Here is a 23905-nt window from a genome sequence, read left to right as displayed (position 1 = left end):
TGTCTTATCTGACTTGCGCACCTGTGTTGCAGATTGCTGTCATCACTGGCTCTAGCAGTTGCATTGCCTTTACTGTTAGGTATACTGTTTAGGTATTGTGCCATATGCAACTTGATGAACTATAAAATGACTCACTGAAAACCGACTAAAACAGCACTCAGGAAAAAAAAAAACTTAATTTATTTAATTAAAATAAATAAGAAATATACAACAATCTACAGACAGCCTTACACCCCACAACCATCCTGCACCATCAATAATATGATTATCCGTTTGTTGTTATCAAATCAAAACTCCAGGAAGCTCAAGGGGTGATGACTTACAAGGCAGCTTTTCGGGGGCTTTTGTATGATGAAACATTGGGTAACAAATTTGTGCAATGAAAAACGTAAACAGTCTCAGTGCTGCCCACCTTAATCTTTCTGTTTGCTGTTACAAGCAACATTGCTAGGAAAAGTTGTCCTGTGAGCGGTTAAGTATAGTATTGTATTACATCTAAGTGCTAAAGGAGAACACACTGCTTTGTTACCACCACCTGTGTTTCTGCACTAGACTAAAAAAAAAAGTTTCATCTCTGTATAACATATTGTTGTACTGTCAGGCCTCTTCCGGCCTATATAAATATTTCTGTAGATATCATTTTGAAGCGATAACTAATTAAAATTCAGTACTTATACTGGAGAGTAAAATAGTTGTTCAGTCAGTTTTAAGACCTATTTTTTCCCCAGTTAGGCAATTCCTTCAGACAATTCCAGAACTGATCCAAAAATGAGTATTTTGTCATCATGCACTCACTATTATTGTTCTAACCAAGTAATATTTTCCAAAACAAATGTTTTAATGAACCCTTTTCCCACATGTGTCTGCGAGTGAAAGTGACTTGACTGTACTTTTTCAGTTCTAACAAAAACCGCACAATGTCTAGGCTTCAAAGTTGATAGTATAGTACTGTTAAAGAAGATTTGAAGGAATTGTGAAATACTTTAGATTAACAATGAAATATGTTTGTGAACAGTGCATTTTCATTGAACATGACATAATCTCACTGTATGAGATACTATATTCCTGTACACATATTGTTTCTATGAGTCTGTCTGCCAAGACACTGGTAATAAAGATTATTGTCATATAAAAAGGAAGAGAGAGTGCAAACTAGCAATTACAGCAGATAAAACATTCATATCACTTTGTCACCCTGTAGTGATAATGTACAACTGCTTGAGGTTTAGGCAAGAAGCGCTTGATTGTTTGGATTAGATAGAGGTAAGCATTTGTCACCATGGACCACAAAACCAGTCATAAGGGTGATTTTATTTTATTTTTTTCGAAATTGAGATGTATACATCATCTGAAAGCTGAATAAATAAATTTACCAATGATAGGATTGGACAATATTTGGCTGAGATACAACTATTTGAAAATCTGGAATCTGATGATGCAAAAAAATCTAAATACTGAGAAAATAATTGTTTAAATTGTACAAATTAATTTCTAAGCAATGCATTTTACTAATAAAATAAGTCTTGATATATGTACAGTAGAAAATTACAAAATATCTTCATGAAACATGACAATTAATATTCTTATGATTTTTGGCATAAAAGAAAAATCGATAATTAAATTTTTTTTTTTTTTTTTTTTTGTCATTTCTAAAATACCCAAAAGACTCAAGACTGGTTTTGTGCTCCAGGGTCACATTTGGTTGGATATTCACAGATTAAAGGTGCTGTAAGCAATGTTAGCCATTCTGCAAAATGATTCACTAAATAAGACTTGCACATTCTTTCCATATCCCTTACCATTGTTATAAGAGATTAGCAGGAAAACAGTAGCACATCTCATTGTTGCCAAGCTAAATACTTACAAAATTGTATCCTTGCATGATGAACCAACACCTGTCAACTGCTTATAAAACTTAATATGGTTCTTAATTGGAATTGTTTAAGTTAAATAAAATTATTCAGGTCTAAACTGCCACACCCCAAGACACCTGCTTCCTATTCACCGGATGCCCTATGAATGCACAAAATGACTGACAGGCAGAACATGCTTAAATGGCTACACAAAGAGTCTGTGGTCAATTATTTGGAGTTTACAGAATTCATGGCTGCCACAGAGACAGATGTGATGGTTACTGATGGAGCACTAATTCAGTCTCTCAAGTAAAAATGTAATTCTAATGAACAAAAATTGCTTACTGCACCTTTAATAGGAACCTATTCAGAAATGAAAATGGATTACATTCTAAGAGTTTAAGTTAAATGGTAGATCTAAAAGGAGAAAATATTTTGGTGGTATGTACAAGTGATGCTATCTTGAAGTTCGAACAACTCCTGACATCTTGAAATCTCTTGTGACATCATGTTTCCTCCCTTTAAATTCAGCTTTGTGAATTCCGCCCACTAGTACATCCACCCTTTTAAGACCATTCGGTTAATTGTGAAATTGTTCATCCTCTGACCTCATATCTCTGTGGCTAAAATCTTTTCAGAGGTATGGCTGTCCATGTCTATCTCTGACCGACTGTCCATTTCAGCCGTTAGCTCCCTCAGAATCTTCTCCAGGTCCTTGTTCTTTCTGTACATCTGTAGGTAATTGTACTGCAACTGCTTTTGGTATCTGATTACTTTGTCTTTCTCTTTATTCCACGTTTGTCTCTCCTGCTGGAAGCTATTCATCATCTTATGTTTCTTTTGCTTCTCTTCCTTCAGTTCCCCTCTCACCCTCTCTACCTCTTTCTGTAGGGCATCCAAGTCCGCAGTCCCTCCGTTATGATTCAGTGTTTTGCTGGCACTTGTTCCATCCTGGGCTTTCGATTTGGCTTGACCTGTCCCAAAGGCCTCCATCCGGGCTTGGCTTATATGCAGTTGCAGCTGTTGCTCCTCGACTTTGGCTCTCATGGTCATAAGCTGCTGTTGCTCCTCTTTGGCCATTGCTAAGTCCTGCTTCATGCCCTTGATGTCCGTTTCCAGAAGGTTCACCTTCTCCCTGAGGAGGTCAGCTTCATTCTTCTTTCTTTGAAACTCATTTTTAGATACCTTTTAAAAAAAGAGAGATATCACAGTCAGGCAAATGTGATGGTAGAGCATGTAATAGCAACTGTAAGTCAATCTAATATCAGCTAACACTGACCTCAACCTCAGCGCTCCGCTGGTGAAGTGCTCCCTCATAGTCTTTGATCTTCTTCTCCAGTTCTTCCAGCTTGCATCTGGACTCCTTCAGAGAGGCTTTGAGACTTACAATCTCACTGAGTTTGTTTCCAGCATCGGCCTGGGAGTCCCTAAGTTGCTGCTTAAGCAGAGAAATCTCACCTGACTTCTGGCACACCTACAAAAATGATGGATGTGAATGTGTTTTTTTAACAATTTAGATTTTTCCCCTCATTATCCCAACTGTCCCGCTTTTAAATTGACCACTTTATCAAACATAGAGCGCATTTGATTTTCATTGTATCCACATTTGTCTTTACACAATGCTAAAGTTTTATAGACTGACCTCCCACTGAGTCTCTTCTAGAGTGGGTACTAGGTTTTTCTGGCTCTCATAGATTCGGAAACGGCTTTCTGCAGTATCGCGGTCACGATTAAGCTGGTTCACCTCCTCCTGCAGACGTTCCTTGTCCTGTTGAAGTTGTATCACCTGAAGCTGCAATAACTGTTGGGCTTTCAAAGCCCTCTGAGACACCTACAGGTTAGACAAACCATCATTAAGATCTGCCAGGATAAAGGTGAATAGTGTACTTAGTTGACCATCAATGTAAGATAAAGTACTCATTGGTTTTGCAGTCACACTAAACTTTATGTAGTCACATTCCCATATTGTAAGCAACTTACTTGTCGGAGTTTTGTAGAACAGCGTTGTTTCAACCCCTCCATCTCCTCAGCACAGTAGCGTTGCTTCTCCTCAAATAGATGACATGTGTCTGACTCCTTCTCATCAAGGCTCGTTTGTAACTCCTCCAGCTCGGTTTCACGTTCTAGAAGTTTCTCCTCCAGCTGCTGTATCAGTGATTCATCCATTGAAATTGGTGATCGGACACAGCCCCCGGAAGATGATGGTTTTGTCGGGCTTTGCTCTGAAATTGTAAATCTGTGTTCCAGAAGCAGTTCCTGGTTTCCAGAGAAATCCATCTTTGGCTCAGTGGATGCAACGGTAAGTGCTGCAGCAGTTATTTCTCTGTTCATACTTATTGCTGCCGCTACATTTTCGCTTAGGACACCAATGGATCTTGTATTGCCATTCGTCGACTCACTGTTTCTGTTTGTTTCGCCAAATCCATTGGCCCAACTGTTTCCACCGTTAGCAACGCTACACATCCAACTGGATCCAGAGTTTCCATTCATCCTTGCTACACCCCCCTGTGCGTTCTGAGATGTGTCTATGTTTTTGGCAAGGCCTCCATGGCGTGCCATGTGGTTAGTTGAAGTGCTTAGGTTGTCCATCTGGCTGCTGCCACTGGTGCTGTGAGTAGGCAGGCTGGACATAGAGTTCCTTCCAGAGTCAGAGAAGGTACCAGAATTTGTCTCCAACTTTGGATCCTGAAGATCTTTTAGCCTGTCAATAGGACTAATTCTCTTGCCCAGGATAGTGCTCAAGTCGTTATGAGTCTCCACAGAGGAACTGCTGCTTCGAGGAGGAACTGGTTTGAATGCGGTGGGTCGAATTAAAATATTCTCTATACTCTAAAAGAGAAAGGACAACAAAGATAGATGAGTGTTTTTGGAATTTTAATTGCATTACAAACAATTGATCATCCACTCATGTTTATGGCAGGACACAAATCCATCTTAAAACCTATTGATCAGAAGCTCTTAATGTAATTACTCACACACCAGCCAGGGCATAACAACAAAAACATTTTCATACAGTAAATGATTGATCCACAAGACAATCTCAAGAATCCTTTTCTTTTTTCTTATTCCATTCCCTTATTCCGTCACTTTGTCTTACTCATGGTAGCATGGTTGCCCAATGGTTTATTATTAACTTCCTGACCTAGTGAAACTGGGCTCATTATCCTAGATTCTTCATAAATGAGGCTATTCAGAGAAAGAGGTGCTTGTCTACTTGCAACTGCCACACCGCCATTGGACCAAATCTCTGGAGAGATCAAAGCATTCTTACCTCGTCAATCTGGAGGTTTAATTAAATGGAGCAGACACCTTCTAAGCTCTTAGTAAAAAGTGTTAGGGGCTGGTGGGGATTACTTAACATCAACTATATTTCACTGTTGTTTGATTTTGTGTGATAACAACGACTGGGGGATGGGCCATCTTTTGGTTTTGGCTGCTTCCATCTGAACTGAGCATGTGTCCTAAGCAGACATTTTGCTTTGTTTACAAGTTGTACTGCTTTAAATTAGAGTTTTATAGGACTGAAACACATAGGCAGGGAATAAATGAAACTCTCGATATGTTATTATGGCAAATAAGGTGAACTTTTTGTAACCATGACACACTTTGTTTATTCTCTGACTGACTCTAGTTCTGTTACCTTTTCTAGTTTTCCAGACAGCGGAACTAATTCTGGTGGCCCTCCTCTCCTGTCCACCTCATTGTCCATCTCAGCTGTTCTTCCTTGACTGTCTTCAGTTGTATTAATGTTAGCAGTTCGGGGTTTGTTGCTGACCTTGATGTAAAAGAAGTCGTCATTTTTGCCTGAATGATAGCTGACTTTTGAGTTGTTGTTGGTGCTGCAATGGTCCTGAGAGAAGCCATACTTCAGAAAGCCATCAAAGCTACGGCCTGTTTTCTTCGACTGAAGCCCCTTTTTGACTTTGTTTTCAGAAGATTTGCAGTGTTTGCTGTGGAGGCTATGGCCTGATATCAAACTGCTGACGCTACCCATGTTTCCTGGGGCATCTGGAGAAGGCAGGTGGTGGTCTTGATGGCAGCAGGTGTGTAATTACAGAATTTTAATGATGGAGGAAGGTCTGATGGACACATAGCCTTGTGTGGAGATCCTTCTTATTCCCATTTGGGAAACCTGGAAAAACATGGATTTTAAGAAATGTAGTGAGATGACTACTATTGGCATTAGAGCAGTATAGTTTTTGCAGAATATTTACTTAACATTCACTAGTTCAGCAAACAAGTCCTACAAAACCAGGAACTACAGTATTTTTTGTTGGCTCTTTGCCCACTTGGGATACAATGGGGTAGACCTAATGGCAGTGACCCTGAATAACCTGATTTACAATATGGAGACCATACTGAATGCATACTTTGAACAAGTACCAAGAATACCCTCCTCTTTGATAAACAAAGGCATATGCAAGCTTAAATTAGTGTGACTAGGTCAAACATCTATTCATATTACTTGGTCAGTAGGTCAAAACACCTGCAAATTGCTTTTTTTTGGTTCTTTTCAGGCTACCAAAAACAATGAGTATGTTTCCATGCACTTTGAGTTTGATTTATGCTGGACTAAAACAACGTCTTTTTAAAATGTCATGTAAATGCTTTAGTCCAGTCCAATGTACCTGTCCGATTTTTGTGAAGTTAGACAAATAATCTGATTGAAACTTTGCTTCATCCAGCATGTACACACATCAGTTCATTACAGCTGGCTTATGTGTTGTGGCTTGTGCATTGTTTATTTAATTTACAAATATATATGAAATATTGAATTCTTTAAAAATATTTGATTTGCCATGTATAGTTTGACAGACTAGCCCAAACATAATGGTGCATGTAAACATGCATAATGTTTTTGCATATTTCATTACATCAAACAAGCATTACTTAGAAAACAAAAATAAAACAAGCTTACTATACATATATAATGCTCAATACGTTGGACATAATATGGGGTCCCACTAGGGAGATGGGACCTGTCAGTCACCTGACAACAGCTACTCAACTTTTTTATGATTTATATGTGCCTAAAGCATATATTACACATCCATAATCAACACATCATGCCTTCCATCTGTTTTTCAGAGCAGATAGTGAGGGGCTTTATGAACAAAAGACCTGCCACGATCATCACACATGGCTTTGTATAACTGGGCTAATTGTGATGATGTGCTGATATGTTAAAGGCTTATTAGCTAGAAAGGACACAGCAAATATGCCAGCTGTTTCTTAATTATTATCGTCACATTATGAATTTATGCATTCCAAAGAAATATTCTTTTCAGGTTTTTTTTGTTGCAACTTTGCTGCCTCGCAGCTGGTTTTAGATGAGAGAACCATTAATGCTACCACTTTGTTTCTGAGCTCTCTCTCTCCACTCTCCATCTCTCTCCAGTTGCTGGTTCAAAATCAAATGAAGGAGACATTGTAGAAGCATTCATTAATTATCCCATAAACACAGATTCAGCTGATTGCAACTGTTTATTACCATTGCCAGGAAGATGATATTCCACAAACAACTCGATTATCATTCATGATTTCAAATAATTAAATACGATTATTCGACACTACTTTTGCATTCTTATAAATAAATGCCTCTTTTTCAGCAGAATGACTTAATGGCTTCAGGCAGCCCTTTGGCGGTCCCTTCCAATGAAAAGCGATCTCATCAGTGTCTTTGTTTAAGAGAGTCACATATTTTATCCTTGAGGCATGACAAGCAATGGTGTAATGCTAATACTCTTCTTTTATGCAGCACTGCAAATTATTTGCAGTGCTTGACATTATTATCAATTCACACTTTGTTACAACACTTACTACATAGTTGTCATAAATTAAGAATGCAACAAAACCCATTTAAAACAACTCACATAAATCAATGGAACAAGCAAACTGTTTCTGTCAACCCACAGAGGGTATTTTTGTGATGACTTTGCACTTTTCATGTTGTATGCTAAATAATAACAAACATGAACATTGATGAAAAGCAATGTTTCGCAGTCTCTGAATGCACTGCATATCATTATTGCATTATTTGTTCATTTGTAAGGTACAAAACAATCAAGTCAAACATTGCATTGTGCTGTGACACATGCACAGGCATCACTTCCCAACATGTGATGCAGGTAAACAATCTCAGCTGGAGCGTCTCGATGTCTGCTATCTGTAACCCGAAATCACCTCTTTACCATCAAGTTCAAAGGCTTACCAGAATAAAATAGATGACAAAATGACACTTACTCTCCAAACAAATAAATCCACAGACGCAGTGTTTGTGAAATCTGAATCGAATCTCCTTCGCATGCTCTCAGTTGTGAGTCAGAATGTGTTTGTCCTTGTGTGAACCACTGAATACTCTATAGTCTGCCTGTAGACAAGAGTCTACCATGCAAAGGGGGCGGATCTTATCACCATTCACCAGTTTTTTTCCCCCTTCATATCTTTTTTTGGAATAACCGACATGCAAATGTTGCTGGGATACGGGACCCCAGTGTCCCTTGCGGTCCCTTGGGGAAGGGAGAGGGCAGAGACCATTACACCTCTTTACATAAGACGTGTGCCGCTAAAGAGATTAACTCACTGCTGCTTACAATGAGCTGCTTGCCCCCCCTCTGTCACAACACTCACTTTCTCTCCCGCTCTTTCTTACACCTCAAGACTAACACCATAACACAATCAGAATATGCTAACATATGCACAAGTTTGAGTAGCTTTTGTGACACTCACTCCTTTTTTTTTATTGGTCATCTTTCACTGTTCCCTGTACAAACACACACTTCTCCCTGTTGGCTTCTTTTGCCTCCAGACTGCCCTGCACCCACTCTGAACAAACACCCCTCCAGGAAAAGAAAGAAGAGCTTGATGTTCCCTCCCTCCGTCTGTGTCTTTGTCCACTGAAGTGTGCCTGTTTTGTGTGAGGTTCAGTGAGCTTGAACATTTATTTAGGCTGAGTGCTACATTTACACCATAAAATAAATGACTACCTCTCTAAAAGTAGTGTGCTGCCGTAAAATGCAGAAGGTGTCTTTGTGCAGATGCTCCTGTTTGGAAAAATCAACATTAAAATGCCAAAGCAGTCAAATATTTGAATAGCCTCCAAAAGCAGTTGAACACGTTTAAATGACCCTCTTGATACTTTCTTACTGTAGTAGTCAAACACAAGTGGCCCTTTAGCTTGGAAGTAGTCTATCTATGAAAAAAATTATAAGAAATATTGGATGAAAATACGTCTTTATATTTACAATATTTGTAAATATATCTAGTTTTAGAAATGTTGTTTTTTACTTTAAAAAATGGGACAAAGCCCCAAGCTTTTTGGCATTTATAAGAATATTCACTTTAAATGTTAATTATAGATTTGTACAATGTAGATTCAGTTCAGCACATTTGTTTTAAGTCTGTTTGTAAGTGTTCATTTGGATACTATTCTTGTGACTGTTCAAGGATCATAAGCACTTTTTCCCAACAATTGTTCTGAACTCTTGTTCTAAAGTCGTCATATAAGTGTCTCTGAAAACGATAAAAATATCTAAGAGTAAACCCAAAATGTCATAAAAACCACTACACAGCTCTTGCTCTGCACCCAAGTTCCTGCATCTGTGTACATTCATCTGAAGCGCAAAATCAGCACCGTGGGGACCAGAACAAAGAAGGCAGACTTTCAGATAATCAATCTGGCTGTGAAACTCTATCCCAACTCTGCGGATGCATCCCTTTGTCCAAAACACCAAGGTTGGAAGAGTTGTGTTGTTTGGAGGGAACGTTACATTTGGAGTTAGCGACACCCTTTACATGCTGGTCTTAAGGGGCATAATGCTTTTTGAAAGGATTAGCATGGTTCGGTCTCATCATGTCCCTTCTGAGTATACATGTCATTGCACCCAGACAAGATGTTATTTTGTGGGGTAAGTTTGATTTGGCAAGACAGCAGCAGAAGGCACGGTATTGATTCTTCAGATGCTCTTTGTAAGTGCTTAGTAGAGGGATCAATGTAATCAATATGCAAAAACAGGCCGTAGCCGTGGACAATGGACTGGCACATTTGCAAGTGTGTGAGGAATCAAAGGGTCGTCCAGTCTACGGCTGTGGCCCCTCGGGACAGGGCGCACAGACAGCACACTGAATATGTTTCTTTAAATTATGAATGTGGATTTAAGTGTCTAGGAGTTCCCAGAGGTGTTGTTGTTTAATATGATATCTGGCTATGAACGTGAAAGGGCAACAGTGTAATAATGAGATACGCATACATGCATAATGTCATAAGCCCTTATTGGTAACTTCAGAGTAGTACCACTCTTGATTTGTGACATCTTCAGTTTCAGTTGGATGCAGTTCTCAGTCTCAGTCAGGTGATGACTGATGTCATATGATATATGAAAAGTAGTATGTGCCATCTCAGTAGACAGACAATAAAAAAAAAAAAAAAAAGCCATCACTTTCAAGTAAAAAATAATTAAAAGTGTAAAGATTTTACTGCAAAGCAGTGTTTCCATCTCTGCTCATTTTTTTTTTCATTCTTCAATTTCATTCTTTTTTTTTCAGTGATGCCATAAAAGATACATTTCTGGTTCTTAAAATCAACACTAATATTCCTAGTGTAAAGGACATTTTAATAAAGAACCTTTTTCCACTACACAATTTAAAATAAATTATTTTTGTTGGATCAGTGAAGTACCTTCAACATCCACAGAATTTTTCCATTTATGAAAAGGATTTTTATATTGGAAAATGTTTTCTTCTGGTTATTAAAATGCTCTTCTCACTCAGAAAAACATGATTCTTTCAAGAACTGTTCACTAAAAGTTTTTTTGGAGGGGGAACCCTAAATGGTTCTTCAATGGCATCACTGCGAAAACACCCTTTTGAAACCTTTGTTTTTAAAAGTGTAACAAAAATGTTTTTGCAATGAAAAGTTTCCATGCATGTTAAAGGTTCTTCTTCATGGAACCATACATGCAAATACATCAACTTTATTTTGACTTTAGCTGGAAGTTTATGGTTTGTGAATTACATAATATCTATTTAATATCTATATAATAACTGACATTTTGTCTTATTAGATTAGATCTTTTGAGCTTAACTTTCAGATTTTGGCCTTTGTAACCCTGATTCTCATTCAGTAATCACCCAGCAGTGGGACAGATGATTTACAGTTTGCTGGAGAGCAGGTAACAGACTTCGGCTCTTTATGCTCTCGGCTGTTGTTTGATTGTTCTCAGAGACATATGAGAACGAAATGACCTAATCATACAGTCAATGAGCTGAGCTCAGCGGGAGCACGACAGAGAGGCCGCGCGCGTGTGTGTGTGTGTGTGTGTGGGGAGGGGCTTACTACTAATAGATGCTTAGATGTTATTGAGGTGGAAAGTTGAGCTGCTTTAATTGGCCATGGAAGACCTTTATCACAGACACTGGGCCTCTTTTGGGATTGTATGTGTGTGTGGTTTTGTTTCCCTCACACGTTCCACTTGTTTCTCAACCTATGCCGGACAAAAATGTCCTATGAGAATTGTGGCCAGCAGACGTTATTCAACGCATGGCCAATCCATTACTGCATGTATAAAGACTCAGTTTGGGCTGTTGTAATGTAGAAGATTTACTGCAGTATAAACAAAGCGTACACTGCTGCACTTTACCACACCTGGGACCGCCAGATGGCACACGTAGACTTAAATCTGCACTGTTAAGAATTTGTTATTTATTTATTTATATATTTTTTTGTGTCACTTTAAGCTGCTAATAAGTATACTAAGCATAACGTATAATGTCAAGTTACATAAGCTGTAATTTCAATCCTAAGTACAGTTTTAAGAGTGAATATTGCAAGGGACATCTTTTATTCAGGAGACAAAGCTGTTGTACATTTTAAAAATAGAAGAAAAAAAAAGGTGGTTGGCAAGATTTTAAAATATTTATACATTTATAAATATGAAATTAATTGTGCTATGCTCATCAAGGCTGCATTTATTTGATAAAATACAATGTAAACAGTATTATTGTAATATATATATATATATATATATATATATATATATATATATATATATATATATATATACACACACACACACACACACACACACACACGCACACACACACACACACACACACACACACACATGCTGCTTAATAATTCAAACGTATTGACCCAAAAGTTCTGAATTTATTTGTATATATTTTTAAAGAATATAAAAATATATTTCTAAATATTTTAAACATAACTACAAAACTATGCATAGGGTTTATTTGCACTTGACATTTTGCCTCAAACGTTTTCCTCCTTGCAACCCCTGAAAAAAATCTAGATGATATTGATCTATTGAAAATTACAACAATGAGACTCTAACTACACATGCAAACAACACTTTTAGTTGCAAATTTAATGTTTGATTACTACATTGAAGTCACTGATACCTGTATACTGTGAGGTTTACCATTATCAAAAAAAGTTGTATATTAATAATAATAATAATAATAATAATAATAATAATAATAATAATAAATTCCAGCCGAAACTCAATAAAATAACACTAGAAACTGATTTCCAGGAAATTGTGAAATATTATTGCACTTTTAAGGACTGATCAGACCTGTCTACAGAGTTGTTCATGGCAGGTTTGAATATAGTATCTATACTGGAGGGCAGCCAGTCCTCGGCGTCCCGTGGGAACAATGTTTCTCAATCACACTAGCGGCTATGTGCCATAAGATCATTATATTTCTGCTTCTTCCCAGCACTCTGTATGAGCACATGTGCTAATTAGCTGAACTGACAGTAACTGATAGTAATTTCACTATGACTTCATGCGGTTCATTTACACAATTTTGGATGATCTGTTGCATCCAAAATGAGGCTCGGTCAAGTTTTTACAGATAATTAATAAGCAGGTTTTGAGGTGAAATAGTATTATTTATTTAGTTGTTGTCTCGCTCTCGATCTGACATTTATTCTCCATTTCAGTCAGTGTGTGTAATAAACTAATGTCATCAAAACATTGGATGTATGATGTTGTCTTACGGATTCATCCATCATCTAGTCAAGGAGTCTTAATCTGTGGTATATCTGTGGTGCAGCTGCAAAGGGTCTGTTAGGCCCCTCTCTCTTGGCCCCTGCTCTCTGTCCACCAGCAGATGTGATCGTATCATGGCTAATCAAAAAAAAAAAAAACTGAGCACAATGACCATCTGGAGCAAAACCCGTCACAGTGTCCCAAGCTTTACATATCAAACAATGTGCTCCTGTTAATTTTCTCTCATTAGCTTGCAATTTGTGTGCAATCAGTAACTGGCTTTACAGCAACGGGTTGTTTTTTTATTCAAGCGTTTTTTATTTTTTTTATTTTAAATGTGCTTCTATTAGATAGTTTACACAAAATAAAAAAAAAAAAAGATTCTGTCATATTTATTGTTCCAAATTGGTATGACTTTCTTTCTGCAGTACAAAATAAAATGAGACATTTTAAGATATTTCGAAGTGTTTTTCATACAGTGGAAGTCAATGGTAACCAAAACTGTTTGGTTACCAACATTCTTTCTTCAAAATACCTTTTTTTCTGTGAAAGTTTGGCTTGATAGTGAGTAAATGATGAGAAAATGTGTCATTTATGGGTAAACTATCCCTTTAGTGATCAAAATCATACTGGGTTCACTTGCTTGTGTTCTTTGGCAGGGGCATGGAATACACAGGGTCATGGGTACATGCTCCCCCCACTTTTAAATAAAACGTGAATTTGCACTTTTTTAGGCAAGCTCTCATGCAGTATATGTTCATTCATACTCAAAGCTGAAGGGCACTCTTGCTCAGAAAGTACAAAATGGACTCACAAAAGTAATAACTTATGATGTGTCAGGAAATGCCTAATATGGGCAAAGGCATTCCCTTATCGCTGTAGCTAAAAAAAGGTCATTTCAAGTCATTTCCAGGTAATAAATAAATAAAATACACTAATAATGCAGTGCCAATTGACATAACATTTATAACAGCATCAAAACTATTCTGTTTTATTTTGTGTTTGTATAAACCAATCAAAAAAAAAAAAAAAAAAAAAAATGTCATAGGAAATTATAGAAGTGTGCAAGCTTCAGTAAAAACATTGATTAAGAATTAACAATAGCACATTTATTAACATTAATCTAAATTAATAAATGCTTTAAATATTTTTTATTGTTAGTTTGTTGGTTCACTTTTTCTTTAAAGAAAAACTTAACAGTTTAGTGACTAATTCTGTTTGCTTATTAGCATTATTAAAGTATCGAATGTTTATTAGTACATATACAGCACATATTCTGCATAAGCATATTCTATATCACTAATCCTACCCAGTACCTAATGTTAACAACTATCATACCATATCATACCAACTATCATCATAGCTCTATCTGTCAGTGGATCACCAGCTTTCTGACAGATAGGCAACAGCTAGTGAGACTGGGGAAATTCACATCAAACAGCTGCTCCATCAACACTGGTGCCCCTCAGGGATGTGTTCTCTCCCCTCTGCTCTTCTCCCTGTACACCAACGACTGCACCTCTAAAGACCCCTCTGTCAAGCTCCTGAAGTTTGCAGATGACACTACAGTCATCGGCCTCATTCAGGACGGTGATGAGTCTGCTTACAGACAAGAGGTTGAGCAGCTGGCTGTCTGGTGCAGTCTTAACAACCTGGAGCTGAACACGCTCAAAACAGTGGAGATGATCGTGGACTTCAGGAGAAACCCCCCTGCACTTTCCCCACTCACCATCATGAACAGCCCTGTGACTGCAGTGGAGTCATTCAGATTCCTGGGAACCACCATCTCTCAGGACCTGAAGTGGGACAATCACATTGACTCCATTGTAAAAAAGGCCCAACAAAGGTTGTATTTCCTTCGCCAGCTGAGGAAGTTTAACTTGCCACAGGAGCTGCTGAAACAGTTCTACTCAGCCGTCATTGAGTCTGTACTGTGTACTTCTATAACTGTCTGGTTTGGCTCAGCAACAAAATCAGACATCAGAAGACTACGGAGAACTGTTCGGACTGCTGAAAGGATTATTGGTGCTCCCCTGCCCACCCTTCAAGAACTGTATACATCCAGAGTGAGGAAAAGGGCTCATAAAATCACTCTGGATCCCTCACATCCAAGTCACCCCATTTTTGAACTTTTGCCATCTGGCCGGCGTCTCAGAGCCGCAAATACCAGAACAGCAAGGCACAAAAACAGTTTCTTCCCCCAGGCAATCTACCTCATGAACAGTTAAATGTTCCCCACTTATGCTTATGCAAACAAGTGCAACATCCTTATATTTATTTGTTACCCCTCCATCCTAGTACATCCCTGCATCTTTTTCAATCCTATTCCATTATCATTTATAGCACAATTGTATATACACTTATCTATTTGACTACCTTTTTATTTTTTTTTTTTATTTTTTTTTTTATTTTTTTTTTTTATTTTTTTTTGTCTGTGTGTTGGTGTCTCTGTGTACTGGAAGTTTATGTCACTAAAACAAATTCCTTGTATGCGCAAACATACTTGGCAATAAAGCTCTTTCTGATTCTGATTCTGATTCTGATTCTGAATTAGCAGTAAATTATGAGTTTGAGGCAAAAGTTGTAGTTAATGGTTTGTTAATAGAGAGAATTGGACCTTAAAATTAAGTGTGACCAAAAACAAACAAACAAACAAACAAACAAAAAACCGGCAGCTAAAAATACTTTGCAATGTCAAACATTATTATTTCAGGTCATATATAGAGCCAATTTTAATAAGCACATTTGTCTATTTACACAAATCTCCATTGTATTTTTATAGGAAGTTCTCAAGCTAACTGAGGAGGTCGAGTTTAGTGGAGGGTCAGTTGGCAGAAATAATCCACCGATAAGATCTTATTTACCATACCAAACATCTGTTCAGGACAGTTTCCTATTAAAATGTATTATGTATTCATCATTTATTGTTGCCATGGAGACTTGTAGTCTCATGAAGGCTTTTGTAGGCCATTATTAATGGTTTCAAATCACAGGCATTGTCTTCTTTAATATACACCCCAACAGTGCACTTATCTCATGCTGGATGATCTGAGATCTGAGTCCTGAGAGAAGTAATTGAATTGTACATAAAGTAGGTTACAGAAGGAGAAACATTTTAGTAATTCTTAAATTGTACTGAGAGCAACACACATACACATACATATGTGGGAATCCCATTGGTCATATTTCTCAAACTCAAGCTCTCAGCCGCATCTGGAGCAGTAGAGAGTAAATGCACTCTTGAAATAAGAACTCTCGATGTGAAGGGAGATGCATTACAGTGATGGAGTGAATAATTCAAAAGGAAGGACATCTCCTCCTCCAGCATCACTCAGAGTCCTCTCTAACACCCTCACAGCACTTTCTGACCCACTCTCTTATGCACGCCGACCACTTAGAGGCCTTAAGTGATACGCCTTGCTTTGAAAGTTAGATTTCTGGTATAATTCTGCAGAGGAGTAATAAATCACAACCATTATCTATGAGAAACTCTTTCTCTCCGTTCTAATGACTTTAGACACATTGTGTCTAATATTATTGCCAAATTGTTTTAAAAAATTGCATGTACCAATATCTGTTGAGCACCCAAATTAAGAAAAATCATAGATATTGTGAAATCATTGAATTAGCATAACACAAAGTTTTTTTAATATTCAGTGTGTTGTCTGTTGCATATCACAGTTTTTTTAGTATCTCCTAGATTTAGTATTTTTATTACACCACATCAAATTAATAGTTATCCAATTTTGAAAATATTTATATAATTTTTTTATAACATAATTTTAATTACCAAATTAATGCATTAAATTTTTAGGCCAATTTCCAATTGATTAATCGCAAGGTTATTATTTACAATGAAGCAAAAACAATTAGGAAAATGGTAATGAGACCTCCACCAGTGGCCTTTGACCTCAGCTGTTTTGGATAAAGGTGTGTGGGAGACTGCTTGAAAAAAGACAGAGGAGGGAATGATGGAGTGGGAGTTGAATCTGTAGTGAAATGAAGGGTGTGTAGGTTGGATAGAGTGAAAGTGAGCTCAGCTGATTAAACAACATAAGACTGTTGCCAGCACCAGCACTGAAAATGAAACAGAGCTGTAATGACGAATCATAAGGTTATTGTCATTAACTGAAGTCATTACAAAAATGATAACTGGAACTGGAAATCATTTGGCTAAACAAAACAACAGAATCAGGAGAAACTGACAAACTATAAATGTGGATTAAAATATGAATGAAAACGGAATGCAATTCATGAGAAAATGACTTTGGGTTTAGTATTTTGATTTATTTTTGTCAGTGCTGGACTAGCTTGTCTTCTATACATATTCTGCTCATTACAGCAGATGGTGTATTTATGATATCATGCAGCAGGGGCTAACGGAGTGCCATGGTTATCAGATGACCCTTGACTTATTCTGTCAAAAAGAGCTGTACAATCATACAAGAAGGATGCATTATGTAATTAGCATTGTCATCAAATTATGTTATGACACAATTGCAATGGGCGACAAAGAATTAGCTTTCTTGTAGCAGATTCCATACTGGCCTGCTGATAACTTAGATTTTCCTAAAGCAAAATAGTTCCATACTAGTACTTCTAATAAAAGTAAAAAAAAGATGAGGAAATTGCCTTATTTGATTTGAAGAATACAAAGATTGGCATTAACTATTTATTTCTATTATCATATTTCTGCTTTGCTAGGCTTGAATTGTCTTTGGAAAAGTGATCGGATGTCATCAATCATCTAGACTCTTGTCTCTGATTGTTGTCCGCTGTCTGGCTCCTGGTACGTCAAAGACTCCCTGAAAGCTTAGAAGCCTCTGGAATCTGTCCAAAAGAAGTTTTAAAGCCCAGTGTATCTGGGAAATATACGCGCTGTCATTTTGATGAAATATTAACTGATATTCTCTCCTCTGTGAACAAGCCCGGACAGACAGAGACAGTACAATACCATTTCCATTTCTAGATATATATTTTTTAAAGGGGTCCTATTATGCTTTTTTACTTTTTGAATTTTAGTCAGTGTGTAGTGTGTATGTTTGGGCATAGAAATCATCCTCAAAGTCACAAATCTCAAAGTCCACTCCAAAGGGGAGAAATTTCATAAAAAAAACAAACAACAAAAACAAATAAAAATTCCCAGACCTACAGTGAACAGCTTGTTTGGACTACAGTGTTGTTTTCCGGTTTTGTGATGTCAAATGACATTATCTATAAAACATGATTTAAAAAAAAAGAAATAAAGAAAGAAACAACAACAATAGAGTAATATGACACTGTAATATGTCTTGCATTATCCATGCATGCAGGGCCGTAGCTGGGGTTTGCGGGGTCCAGCTAAAGGTTGTACCAGTGGGCCCTGTTTGAAATTGTTTAATTTGTATGTTCGTTCATTTTTATTTATTTTTGCTATGCACACAATGGTTATGTTTTTTTCAAGTTTGTAGGTGTCCAGGTACAGAAACTGAATAATTAAATGTAAAATAGAACTGGATAGTCTTCAGTGTAAAAATTAAATATACAATCAAACCAAAATTTATTCAGACACCTTGAACATTTCTCACATTATTACAGTTTATTTGCTATTGGTTCTAAAATGGTTATAAAGTATGATACGAATTTATAGTTAAACTCTGTCAGAATAGATTTGTCTTGATGATGTCATAACTTTGATAGAAATGTATGTAATGGATTACAATCAACCAAAACTACTGTTATAACTGTTATTATGACAATATTTACACAACTATCAATACTTTGTTGACAAATTACCAAGCAATGCTTCATTTTGTTCAGACTGTGGTGTGAAAAGGTTGCATTAGCAATTCAGAAAAAAAAAAAAAAAAAAAAAAACACATAAGCAATTCATGGTGCTTTATAAGGTGCTGAATAATTTTTGTTCCCAGTTTTATAGATAGATAGATAGATAGATAGATAGATAAGACATTTATATCTATCTATTTCACTAGTAGTTCACCTATGAAGATTATATCTGTCAGGTCCATTAAGTCAAGAGAACACAGACAATAAAAATAATTTAATATTTTTATTGAATAGATTGCAAACAAGTTGATGTTCCTGAATTGAAATTTGGCGGTATGGCTCTGTTCAGGGATTCTTGTTAATTTTTGTTAAAACTACAAAGTAATTCAGTCAAGAGCAGTGAGTGATTTTTCTTTCATTTTCTTGGGTTAACATTACAGCAGCTAGTAGCTTTGGCCAGGGGCAGGACAGTACTGAAACACCGTCTAAGCTGTTCGCAAATCAGTTCAATCTGTTCTATGACAGCTATCCAATCACAACACAACAAATTTCGTTTTTCAGAAGGCGGGCCTTCATCAAACCTTGAACTAATCAAGCTGTTTGTGCCAGGCTGGGGATAAAGGTGTAGTAATAATGTTAATTATGTTCTACTACAGCCCCAAATATTTCCCCTTTAAAAGATTCTGGTGGTGACCCTCTTGAACCCGTGGAAATAACTTATCTTAGGCCCCATCACTGGTGTATCTGAGACCATCAGAGCACTCACAGTGCTGGAAGATCTGATTACATATGCAAAACTATATTTTCAAAATCAGCTTCTCAGTGAGTTTTCTGAACGAACTAATTAGGCTGGTTTAAAGTCGTGTCCAGCAAACACCAATCACAATGGTTTCTTTGCAAAAGTTGGAGTCTTATATATGCCACTAGTCCGGGTTGTTGTTGTTGTTGTTTTTTTAAGTAGCCTATTTGGATCCCCAAGCAGGATGATGTGTGGCACTATGTTCCTAAAATATGAAGAAATCTATATAAAGATGATTTATATTATGGTTTAAAAGATAGGGGTCAACATTTTATTCTAAAAAAAAAAAAAAAAAAATTACAACAGCAATCATTATCATTATCATCATCATTATCGTGATCATCATCATCATCATCATCATCATCAATAATAATAATAAAAAATGCTTTTATAATTACTTTTTAGGATGCATTAAATAGATACATTTTCTATTTGAAATGCATGCTTATCTTTTGAACTGTCACAAAAATATTTATTTATTTTTATTTCTTATTATTTTATTTTCTATTTATATATTTTCTTTCTTTCTTTCTTTCTTTCTTTCTTTCTTTCTTTCTTTCTTTCTTTCTTTCTTTCTTTCTTTCTTTCTTTCTTGTCCATGTTATCAGATACAACTCTAAATGTATTTAAAATGATATATTCATTGAATAATTAATAACATGTTGACTCTGAGTATATTAATTTTTAGCAGATGTATGTTTTTGATACAGTAATGAAGGTGCTGGTACTGAAACAAGTGTCCATGTTGCAGAGATCACTGTTTTGATCCCAAAACACCTTCTAATTCCTCTCCCGAAAGAATCTGTCACTGCATGACACCTTGTTCAGTGCCAATGCTCCACACCCCGACTTCATCTCTCACCCACACATGATTTCATAAGCACACATGACTAATTTCTGGAGGCAGGAAAGAACACATCTCTCTCTTCTAAGGATTAACTGTGTACATATGAAAGGCCAGCACTAATTCCTCTTGAATGTTTTGAATACTTGGAGGTGCCAAACTGGAACAATATCACACATGAGGTCATATGTTCTAACCGTTTGTCTAGTAGACACAAGATTGTCAAAAACAATTTAACTGAGCTGTGCACCATTATTGATCTCTGTGGAGGGAAACAGGTGTTTACAAGACCTTTTGTTGAATGTCTGGCATGAGGATAGGGGAGTGAACGTCTTGGACTTCCTGCAAATTGGAAAATAACTGACTGTCTGTTAAAACTGGATGATAAACTTGTCTGTTGAGGGTGAAGTCGTACACCAACTGTTCCTCCCACATGCAGAGACAGAGAGCGTGTAACATACAGGGAAACAGGAAGCCTTGTTTATATGGTTAGGATATGGTTTCATGGTTCACACAGCTCTTGTGTGTGTGTGTGTCAGGGGTGGGGCCAAATCCTAAATATCATGTTTTTGTGGAGCTGCACCAGATTATATTTTGCAACCAGAACTAACCTGCTTGTCATTGCAAGGTCAAATGATCTGATATTTGAAAAGATATTATATCAAGACAGTTGTATTACATGACAGTGTTATTTTAGAATACTATTTATATACTGTAATAGTATTTTATCAATATTTTGAATGAGATTTTATTTATTATTTTTTTTACATTTTAGTTTGAAGGAATATTTTTAACATTTTAGTTTGAAATTTACCCTCAGGCCATCCAAGAATTATGAGTTTTTTTTTTGTTTTTGTTTTTTCCATCAGAACAGATTTGGAGAAATGTAGCATTACATCTCTTGCTCACAAATTAATCCCCTGTAGTGAATGGGTGCCATCAGAATAAGAGTACAAACAGATGATAAAAAAACATTACTATAATCCACAAGTAATCCACACGACTCCAGTCCATCAGTTACCATTTTATCAAGTGAAAAGCTATGTGTTTGTATGAATTGAATCCATGTAGTCCATTATCCATAAACATTTCCTGCAGTGAAAAGGTTAATCTCATCTCACATCACAATCCACAAACATATTTGTGTAGAACTTCTTTGGAACATATTCACTTGTAAACAGTGCTTGTGTGCATATTTCTCCCCTTATTCAGACAAGGCAACTTTTTCACTGGAGGAAGTGTTATGAATTATATCAGTGATCTTCAAATCTGCCTCGCGAGATCTGCTTTCCTGCAAAGTTTATCTCTAAAGCTAATCAAACACACCTGAGTTTGCTAATCAGTGTCTACAGGGTCATTAGACACAGGTAGGTTTGTTTGATTAGGGTTGGAGCTAAACTCGGCAGGAAAGTGGATCTCTTGAGGCAGATTTGAGGATCACTGGATTAGAAACTAATGGTTAGAAAATAATGGTTTGAAGTAAAAAACTTTTTTTTAATGATGGATTTGTTTCTTACAAACATGCAGCTTTGCACTTGTGTTTGTGTGTGTATGAACACTAATCTTTAGCCTACTCACATTCACACACCCACTCTGTAAAACTTGCCTGTACAGATGTCCTGTTAAACCCTTACCAATGACAGTAAATCTATGTATCCGTTTCCCTGCCGTTTCTGAGCTCAAGGACTTATAATAAATGAACTGGTTTGAAGTAAAAAAGATCCTGTGCTCCCACATATCTTCAAGTTCTTGTGTATTATCTGAACATGTCTTGGCATGTAACAGGTTCTTGTGTTCAGACAGTTTTTCTCTTTAGACAGCATTACCTTCCCCGAGTCTGCAGGTTCTTTGAAACCCAGGAGACAGGATGAGACATGCTCTTTTGGCTTTTTATGTCAGGTTATCTTCATCTCCGGCTTTTTAACTTTCTAATCAACATGTGGCAAAGTTAAACGATTGGTTCATGACATCTTTATGCATGTTTTGACAGGCAAGTTTGTGCTGTATAAATATAATTTATGATAAATGGTTCCCTAACAATAACACTTGATACAAAATGGCATATGGTTAACAGACAAAAATAAGTATGTTTTGCAACATAATTCATTGCAGTCTCTGTGGTCTGCAATGATCATGTTTGTTTCAAGCAGTGGCATGATTGTTTCGATTTTTGTCTCTGGAGGTTTTGCTCATGAGCTCCTCTGTGAGTTCATGGTTCCTCACAAAAATAAATAAATAAATAAATCATATTATGATTGTTTTCTATTGATTTTATTTATAATATTGTTCCTATTTTGTCATGTTATCCTTTTGTTTTCACCATAAAAACACTTCCTTTGGCTCACATTTAATTTGATTAGCAATAATTCATAAAAAAGTCATCATTAAAAATGGTTCTAATTTTCAACAATTGTCCTATACTGCAAAAACTTATTTTTTTTTCAATATTATTGTCTTCTTTTCCAGTAAGAATATTTTTCATCATTTCACATTCTTAGATGCTTTAACAAACTTTTGATTTTTGAACAATTGGCAATTTAAGTTGGTTAGATTTATGCTTAAAGCAAATATAAAAGTACTAAAAAGGTAAGAAAAAGTTACATTCACTCAAAACAAGTTATTATGATGCTTATGAAGTATTTATGTGATAAATAAATACAGAGAAATACTACTTCTGCTACAATTATAAATAATAATCATAATAAAATCTTTTTTTTTTTTCAGTGAAACAGAAGAACGAAGACAACAACAACAACAACAACAACATTTGAAATCCTCCAAAATCAACAATAAATATAAAATGCGTAGTGACTCACCGCGTTTGACCATGTTTCCCTCAGTGTGCTTTTGTTTTTGCTGTTTAGGTGCTGTATTAAGTGCCCAGGGTCTGCCTGTATTTTAATGGAGAACAGGAGTTGCAAGCATTATCTCTCTGGTCTCTCCTCTCTCGATCTTTCCTTCTACTGTACTGTGGGTTGTGTCTCCACAGACTGCCATGATGTGGGTGTTTTGTATAATACCCACAAGCGCGCAAACCCTCCCTCTCCTATCCCTCCCTTTTTGGTTTATCTCTTTCCACAAGTTCCTGTTTGCAAAAAACTGCAGCAGCATTTCTGTTTTGATATCTGCAATGAAACTTATCATTTTGTAGAATACTTGTTATCACCCCATGCATGCATGCATTCGATCCTGTCATCTCCAGTATGTGGGCTGTGATCCCTCATAAGGCACTATACTCATCTGCATTTCTACAGGTCTGCTTGATGGCAATCCAACATAAAACAAGCTGCGTTAACATGAACCTCAGAAATCCCAGCATAAGCACTTGTTAGATGGGATCACATCCGCCCTACGTAAGGGCAGTGACAGTTAAGAGGGATATGATACTTCAGACCTCTTAAGGGCCGGCTTTTAATGGGGCCATTCCAGCCCTCGAGTCCAGTGCCATCTATTACAGCCGTGACCTTCAAAGGATGTGAATGATGTAGAGGATATGCTTTCTAAAACATCTGTGTCCTTGTGCAATGATGCTTTCTTCATTAATGTGAGTGAACAAAATGCGATAATCATTTTTCATCTATTACCCCCACAGATCTTTCTCTTTTTATATTTTGGATCACAGAAAATAATA

General features: G+C 36.7%; 1 protein-coding gene across 2 annotated transcripts; it reads right to left on the bottom strand.

Annotated features, from left to right (window-relative positions):
- Positions 1-1402: 1402 nt before the first annotated feature.
- On the bottom strand, positions 1403-23471 carry LOC113107472 (leucine zipper putative tumor suppressor 1-like). 2 transcript variants are annotated; one of them, XM_026270009.1, is made up of 6 exons: positions 23091-23471; positions 5494-5985; positions 3834-4682; positions 3496-3684; positions 3133-3327; positions 1403-3038 (listed from the first exon to the last, which is right to left on the bottom strand). In XM_026270009.1, exons 2-6 carry the CDS (start codon positions 5845-5847, stop codon positions 2463-2465), a joined length of 2163 nt encoding a protein of 720 aa, XP_026125794.1. In that variant the 5' UTR covers positions 5848-5985; positions 23091-23471; the 3' UTR covers positions 1403-2462. The 2 variants fall into 2 exon arrangements, with proteins under 2 accessions (XP_026125794.1, XP_026125795.1); XM_026270010.1 differs by lacking the exon at positions 23091-23471 and adding an exon at positions 8097-8232.
- Between the last annotated feature and the right edge of the window lie 434 nt (positions 23472-23905).

The sequence above is a fragment of the Carassius auratus genome, chromosome 8 (genome assembly GCF_003368295.1).
Source record: "Carassius auratus strain Wakin chromosome 8, ASM336829v1, whole genome shotgun sequence".
Lineage (NCBI taxonomy): Eukaryota > Metazoa > Chordata > Actinopteri > Cypriniformes > Cyprinidae > Carassius > Carassius auratus.
Note: the sequence above shows the minus strand (reverse complement) of the source record. Positions and strands in the feature narration are given on the sequence as shown.

Excerpts from the sequence above, each read along its gene's own strand:
- LOC113107472 (XM_026270009.1), bottom strand. The coding sequence starts at position 5,847 with ATGGGTAGCGTCAGCAGTTTGATATCAGGCCATAGCCTCCACAGCAAA. Across the intron at positions 3,328-3,495 it reads TAGAAGAGACTCAGTGGGAG|GTGTGCCAGAAGTCAGGTGA; the intron begins GTCAGTCTATAA and ends TCATTTTTGTAG. Across the intron at positions 3,039-3,132 it reads AGCGGAGCGCTGAGGTTGAG|GTATCTAAAAATGAGTTTCA; the intron begins GTCAGTGTTAGC and ends TTTTTTTAAAAG.